The 8,167-nt window shown below is 53.2% G+C and overlaps 1 protein-coding gene across 1 annotated transcript; it reads left to right on the forward strand.

Moving 5' to 3' along the window:
- Positions 1 to 5,532: 5,532 nt before the first annotated feature.
- On the forward strand, positions 5,533 to 6,934 carry LOC109757411 (protein PHOSPHATE-INDUCED 1). Its single transcript, XM_020316231.4, has one exon. It carries the CDS (start codon positions 5,897 to 5,899, stop codon positions 6,830 to 6,832), a length of 936 nt encoding a protein of 311 aa, XP_020171820.1. The 5' UTR covers positions 5,533 to 5,896; the 3' UTR covers positions 6,833 to 6,934.
- Positions 6,935 to 8,167: the final 1,233 nt, after the last annotated feature.

Raw genomic sequence — 8,167 nt, forward strand, 5'->3', positions numbered from 1 at the left:
ATATCTATTCTTGAAAAACATACAAACGAATTGGCAAGATCTGAAGAGAACCAATAGATCTAGGGACACAAACTCTCGCAAGCCCTTCGTTGACGCCAGAACAAGATGTCATCGAGGCGGCGAGAGTCCAGAGAGATCTTATTCCAACACGTCATTGCCGCCGCCACCTCGTCGATGTCGCTTGAGGCATAAAAACCTAAGAAAAATAAATCAAGACGGATGAATCCCCACTCCTCTTGCCACCGACGAGGTTGTCGGACAGGGAAGAGTAGGGTGGCCAAGGCAGCGGCGTGTAGGAAAGTTGTGACCGCGGTGGCTAGGGTTGGGCGGTGGTTTTGACTAGACTTGATTTGACATGTTTTATTTTAGACTTACCACTGGGTACAAGCGAAGGTTTACAAATGGATGAACGCGCATCGCCATACCAGACTTCAAAGACCATAATAGCCACTCGTCCCTTGAGACGAGATCTACAAATCGTTGAAGCAACATCGGCTAGAGCATCCGCCCATGCAGAAGAGGTCTGCAATCTATCACCACCAGTTTAGAAGATTGGACAAACAGGCCAAGCCACAGAACGGCATGGAAGAAGATGTCAGAGTCGTCACACCAATAGCCAGCCAATATCTCTTCTTGAACGACATACGAATGAAGTAGCAAGAACTGAAGAGAAACAACATACCTAGGGACGCAAACTCTCGCAGACGCTTGGTCGGCGCCAGATCAAGATGTCATCGAGGCAGCGAGAGTCCGGAGAGATCTTATTCTTGCTGCTGCCACCTCGTCAATATCGCCGGAAGCATAAAAACCTAAGAAAAATAAAACAAGACGGACGGGTCCCCACTCCTCTTGTTGCTGACGAGCCTGTCGAACGGGGAAGAAGGGGGCCGGGGCAGCGTCGTGCAGGAATGGCTACGGTTGGGTGGTGGTTTTGACTGACTTGATTTGACATGTTTTATTTTAGACTTACCACTGGGTACCACGAAGTATTACTCCTACAAGCGAAGGCTTGCAAATGGATGAACGAGCAACACCCACCGACCGACGCGATGGAGCGGGGCGTGGCAAGAGGGTCAAGCTCGCGGTTTCCTTCCCACCGGGCCGCAGCCACGGCAGCACGGGGCCGCGATCCGCACACGAGCGGCTGCAGCCGCACGCATATGCGCTTCCACTAGCGGCGCATCGTGGCAGGTGCCCCGGCCCGTCAAAATATTGGGACGCGTCTCCTCGGCCGGCGGGCGCGAGGCGCCTCGAGCTGCACGGCGGACAGCCTGTGCCAGCGCCACCGTTGCCCGCCTTCGGAACGCCGTCACGCGGCGCCGCACCAGCACGCCGTGGTAACTTGAGGCCGAAGAGATAATTAACCTCGCTTGCGTACCAAACACCGGTGGCTGGTGGAGTCAGGGTATTCGCCTGACAATGGCAAATGCCGGTGGACGCTTTAGCTCTGGCCTTCCTCGTGGACGGTGGAGCGCACGCTTGGTGTTCACTCGACTCCTGATCAAACTGTTACTGTACTGCTCACTCCGTGTTATAAAAATTCCCTCTAGGTTCATGCACGCATGAGATATGCGAATCCACAGCTTGGTGTCCCCCAAGGAAGGGAGGCTGTATCCGTCCCGCATTCAGGATTAGGCCGAGCATTCATTCGATTCGAGAGCAGCAGCGCGGGGCAGTAGATGCGGGATGCCTGTAAATATATATCCAGGTAAATCACGGAGCTCGAGTTCTGAATGAATACTTCTTTTTTGAAAACAAATGAACAGTTTGAGTAAGCAAGACTCCACAGATGATGATGACCCGATGAGAAATTTTACTCATCTGACCATCTGAGATTTTGTATCAGCAGTATCCAGCTCAAGTTTCAGAGCTGACTTCGGTTTCCTTCCGGCCAGCGTGGCCTGTACCCTCGACGCCCCGGCACGAAAATATTCGTGCGGGTTCAACGGCGCCGCGCGGGCGGTCACCACAGGAAGATCCGTAAACAAAGTCAGGCGCCATGACCAGCACCAATAATGCTTTGGGAGAGTCATGGAACTTCTTTCCGTTGATCGATCCTATCCATGGACGCCCAGCGTCGCGTGGCCATGTACATGCACCCGTGTGCGCTCCGCTTCTTGCCACGCGTGCTGCGAAGATCCCGGGTCGATCTCCATGTCTGACCACCGAAACTCGGTCAAAGGAGCGGTCACATGCCAGGGTGTCATGCATCATGCATGGCAAGCAACGGCGTCCAAAGTCGATCCACGACTCAATTTACACTCGTTGTCTCTACCAAGGTAGTTAGAACAACCCAAACCCGGCGACTCAAACAACACGTGCTTTGTCCGTTTTTTCTCCGTTTGAATTCGCCGTCGTACATGCGCATCCTTTTTTCATTTGGGTTGCCTGGTGCGCCCAACGAAAGACATACTCATTTTGATCTGTGTGGCCAAAATAAACTTAAAAATATATAATTAAACATAAATGGGCGGTCAATCGCCCGCCAAAGTCCTCTTAAACACTAATTAAACATTAAAAAAAACACCCGCACGCTGCCCTAGTCATCCGGCTTGCCCTTGCCCTTGTTGTCGTCACCGCGACCCTGAGGTCGATGAAGACGGGAGGCGGCCCAGCCCACCCGAACGCGGCTTGATAGGCCGCCAGGGCAGCTTCCTCCGGGCGTCTGCTGTGGCGGAGGCATTGCAGCGAGGCGGGCGCTCTCCTCCTCCTCATCGTGCTCCCTTTGCATGCGCCGCTCACCGTAGGCGCGCTCCTCCATCAGCGCGCTGCCTCCAATGTTCGAGGTACGCGGCCTCCTGCGTCGGCGCCGCGCCGAGCCAAACGGGTGGAGGGCGCCGACCCACTCTGGCAGCTGGCCGGTCTAGCCGTAGCGGTCGGTCGGCAAGGCCTTAGGCGGGGGGGGGGGGGGGGGAGGTGAGCGGTGGCGGCACCACGCGGTCTCCGGCCGCAGAGAGGGCGAGGGCCTCCGCCAGCCTCGCCTGGTATTCCGCCTTCTTTGCCTCCGCCTTGCGCTCCTCCTCCTCGATGGAGGTCTGCATGGCCGCCGCCAGCGCCGCCTGGTAGGTAGCCTCCTCCTCCTCCTCCTACGACTCGACGACTGGGGAGGCGGGGGGTTGGTGTGGTGCTGCTGCATGCCACGGCGCCATTGCTCCTCGTGCTCGAGGGCAAACCAGACCTCCCAATGGGGAGAGTTCGACGCGTACTCCGGCATCCGTCGCTACTCTGGTGTGAGCAGCGAACGGCGCCTACACACCTCCTCGACGTGCGCCCGCTGCGCTTGCTACACCGCCGACACCGGGATCCGCTTCGGATCGAGATGCTAGTCGTGCGGTAGCGTCACATCGGGGTACGGCAGCGGGTGCCTGTACTCCCAGTGCCACCGAATCTGGTGCACCGGAATGTGCATCAGCTAGCTCGCGGGGCGGGCAGGCGCCGACGTCGGCGGAGGAGGAAGCGCGCGGGAGGACGAAGCGCTGGGGGTCAGTTTCCTCTTGTTGCCGGAGCCGCCGAAGAAGCCCACGGTTAGGGTTTCCTTTGTCGCCGGCGAGGGAACACGCGGCTAGATGTGGACGGGCAGCCGAAATGAAAGTGGATGAGCCTCCCTCCCCGCACGCGTGGATTAAAAAAGAACGCCCCCCCTAAGCTTCCAGTCAATGATGTGTGGGCCTGCGACAGGTGGCCACGTTAAATATGACCGCGTTGGTGGTTGGCCAGCCGACATGTGGGGCGACAACGGACACCGAGGGGACACGTCGTGCGTCCGCTTCGTGCCCGCGCCGACGCATTTCAGGCCCTAAAATGCGTTGGCGCAGGCACGAAGCGGACGTATTTTATGTTTGGGTTGCCGCGTTGGGCCGGCATTTTTGTCTGCCGTGACCCAAACGAACATGGGCGGATGAAATGGATCGCCCGGTTGGAGTTGTTCTTAGAATCGTAATTTCAAATCCGTAAAATCTTAATATTGGAACCGTAGAATGATAAATTTTATTCGCGCCATTTCTAAATATAAAATGTTTTAGTTTTTCTCTATTTTCTCGTATTCATATATATCTAGACGTGTTTTAGTGTGTATATCACTCATTTCAATCGGTATATAGTTCATATAGTCATATAGAAATATCTAAAACATCTTATAATTAGAAACGAAGAGAGTAGATACTAACCCAAACCATTGAATCAGAAAGGTTAGTTTGGGCCGTAAAGTCGTACAACCGTATAAGAGAATCACGACCTCGGTCTCTTCTATTTTTAAACTCAATTTACATTATATGCCTTTTTAAAATGTGTGTTTCTGCTAACTTGACAACCAAGCTAAGAGTAACTCCAACAACACACTTAAAAACCCTCCTGTAAAATCGGTTTTACGTGATGAGTCTAAAATTTAGAAGAAGTTTTGTAAGAGTAACTTTTGTCAGTTCCTTAAACTTGTTCTTCTGTTTTTTATCACTAAACAATCCTACCTAATGGCTCAGGGCCCGCAAGCCACTGTCATGTGTGACAGTGGCTGGCAAGATGCAGCGCGGCGGCGGCCCGACGTGGTGGCGGTGCCCAGGCGTGTCGACAGCCGACGAGGGAAGGTGCGGCATGAGACGGCGCAATGGGGCGCCGATGTGGCGTGATGGCGGCGACACGTGCGGTGAAGTTTCAAGCGGTTTTCTTGCCGGCAAAAGTTTAGAGAGAGATCATCTTTCCGCAATCCAGAGGGAACTTGGTACATGATCCTCTAAATTATGTCGGGTTCACGGCATATGTTGGATATGTTTTTTTACCCAAACTTCCCTTAAACGATTGTGATTTACATAAATTGGGGGAGGGGGTGGGGGGTGGGGTTGAGTTTGTTAGGACATTTACGTAAAATGTTCGTAGCATTACACGGACGTAGGATTTTTTGGGTGTTTTTTGGGTTCAAAAGGCCTATGAAACGGTTAGACCCTAAAATAGGGTCGCTGTTGAATATGCTCCGAGGAAGAACATGCGCGAGCCATTGGATTTAAATCTGATGCTCAAAAAATTTGGCTAACACTATTTTTTTCACGCAACTCACCTATAGTCGGTCCACATTAACCACAGTGGCGTGTGACCATTGAAATACTTTGTGCGAAAATTCAAAAAGAAGAAAACACCTTGTGCAAATTACAGTAGTCCCGTAACCCGTTTACCACGGCGAGCAAATCACTCCGTCTACTGACCAGCCAACACAACGGATACACTAGTTACATTCTCCCCGCCGGCGCCGGCCATGACTAGGGAGGCATCGGACCGCGGTTTGGCCGGTGTAAAGTTTGCACTCCCCGGCGCCACCGTCATACATGGAAGCTCATCGATGAGTTCACTGAAACATATCCATCCGCCCGCCCAAAGCTGACCCTCTGCCCTTGGGAACCTTCCGCGGACAGCTGTGGCGCTCATCGATAGGCGACGCGAATCTGCACAGCCAAGCCATGTCGTCATCCGTTGGAGCGGGAATAGAGTATCGCCCCAAATTTGACTCGCGTGCGTCGCCGCTGCGTCTGGAGCCGTGCCCGGAAGCAACTGGGCAGCGCGGCGCGCGGCGCGAGCGACACGCTCCGGCGTGCGTGCGCTGCACAGCTCATCCCTGCCCCCGCTCTGTCCCCCCGCCCGCCACGCCATACCGCCCTTGCCCGGATCAGACTACATGCCGCACGCAGGACGGTAGGGGTGTACGAGCGGAGTAGGATAGGAACCATCGCCGAAGTCGCACGAGTCGGGCCGCGACCACGCCTATAAATAAGAGCCATGAGCGGGTGCAAGTCCACTCATCCCATCACCACCGCACCAAGTCACAAGCAAGAGTAGGAGCTCGATCACCGAGTGTTAGCTCTCGTAGATCGCAAGTGTTTCGTTTCCACGGTGCAGTTTCAGCAAGTCGGCAATGGCTACGATTGCTCTGGTAGTAGTGGCCATGGTGCTCAGCCTGGCGCAGCTCTCCGCCGGGAGCAGGAGGCTGATGGAGCTGTACGTACCTCCGGAGAGCGACCGGCTCACGTACCACCAGGGCGGCGTGCTCAGCGGCGACATCCCCGTGTCCATCCTCTGGTACGGCAAGTTCACGCCCGCGCAGAGGTCCATCGTCTCCGACTTTGTCGTCTCGCTAAACTCCGCGCCTGACGGGGCCGCCACGCCCTCGGTCGGGCAGTGGTGGGGCACCATCGAGCAGCTCTACCTGTCCAAGGCGGCTGCCGCCAACGGCGAGGCCGCCGCCACGCACGTTCTCCTCGCCGAGCAGGTGACCGACGAGCAGTGCTCCCTCGGCACGTCGCTCACCCTGGCCCAGATCGACCAGCTCGCCGCGAGCATCGGCGCCAAGAAGGGCGGCATCGCGCTGGTGTTCACCGACGAGGACGTCGCCGTGGAGGGCTTCTGCAGCAGCCGGTGCGGCAGGCACGGGTCGTCCGCCGGCGACGACTCCACGCACATCTGGGTCGGCAACTCCGTGAAGCAGTGCCCCGGGCAGTGCGCGTGGCCGTTCGCGCAGCCGCAGTACGGGCCGCAGCGCGCGCCCCTGGTGGCGCCCAACGGCAACGTCGGGATGGACGGCATGGTGATGGTCCTCGCCACCATGGTGGCCGGCACCGTGAGCAACCCGTACGGGGACGGCTACTACCAGGGCCCCAAGGGCGCGTCCCTGGAGGCGTGCACGGCGTGCCCCGGCGTCTACGGCAGCGGCGCGTACCCGGGCTACGCCGGCAACCTGCTCGTCGACCCCACCACCGGCGCTAGCTACAATGCCAACGGCGCCAACGGGAGGAAGTACCTGCTCCCGGCATTGTACGACCCCGCCACGGCCTCCTGCAACACGCTTGTCTAGTCCGGTGCGTCCATCCGGGCACGTACGGACTTTCCCTGTACGCTTGAGAAGTTGTACATAGTGTAACGTGTTGGAAGAAATGAAAATTGCTTCGTTCGTTTATATTGGCATAAGTTCCGGCCCATAAGAACTTCGTTTTTCCTCATCAAAAAATAAAATGCGAACCAATGTGTGGTTTGATGGTCAGAGGGACATTGTTATCCTTAGCCCACCATTATTTAAGTCATGGTGCTCGCATTATTTTTGAATTTATTTTAGGATTTTCGGCGATGCACTTTCAGTGGGAGGAGATGTTCTTGTCGATGACGAGGCGCCTACGATGACTTCGTAAATCTCAAAATGATTTGCCGGTTCAGTATCTCGAAGATGCTCATATTGTAGGGTGTGCGCGTGTCCTTTCATAGAGGGTGAATGTATGCACGTATGTATGAGCGTTTGCGTCTGTACTGTGTTAAAAAAACACAAAAAAGAAAATTATCTTCTTCCCTTTTCGGGCGCGGTTTTTTTTTTTTGAGCGAATATTCAGGGCGCGGATATATATATGTCGTTAGGCCCTCCTAGCTGCCGCATTTGCGGCAAATAGGAGCCGGACGTACAGACAAGTGGCCACATGGGCCGGCCCAACAGCAGACCGTGGTATTCAAAATTCCAACTATTAGTGATGTGGCTGTGTCTAACACAATACCTAATTCCCTCAGACGCAACGGCATACCAAGGCACCAACCAAGCATTCGTGAATAAGGAAAAGCTCAGTACTTTAAGAGCTAGGATAAATATAGATTTGAAAAATGTTGAAATTTCAAACATGTTCTTTTTGAAAAAACTGAATACTTTTTGGATCGTGAACATTTTTCATCATTGTGAGCAAAATTTTGAAAGCATGAAACAATCCTGAAAAATTGGAACACATTTTGAAATCATGGACAAATTTTGAAACTCTGAACTTTCAAGAAAATACGAACAAATTATAAAATTTGCGAACAATTTTCGGCAAACATGAATTTTTTATACTCTGACCTTTTTTGAAAATGGGAACAAATTTCAAAATTTTGAATTCTTTGGAAAATGTGAACAATTTTTGGAATTCGAACATTTTTTGAACACGCGAACAATTTTTGAGAAATAAGAACGAAAAACTAAGAACATTTTGAAACTCTGAACATTTTTGAAAACTTGAACAAGTTTTGTAATCACAAAACAGAATTTGGAAAACATGAACAAAGTTTTGAAACTTCAAACTTTTTGAAAAACATGAACAAATTTCAAACTTATTAACTTTTTGAACAATGCGAAAGATTTTTGAAAACATCAATAAAATTTGGGATTTTCGTTTTT

The sequence above is a fragment of the Aegilops tauschii genome, chromosome 6 (assembly GCF_002575655.3).
Source record: "Aegilops tauschii subsp. strangulata cultivar AL8/78 chromosome 6, Aet v6.0, whole genome shotgun sequence".
NCBI lineage: Eukaryota > Viridiplantae > Streptophyta > Magnoliopsida > Poales > Poaceae > Aegilops > Aegilops tauschii.

Coding starts and splice junctions, on each gene's coding strand:
- LOC109757411 (XM_020316231.4), top strand. CDS start 5,897: ATGGCTACGATTGCTCTGGTAGTAGTGGCCATGGTGCTCAGCCTGGCG.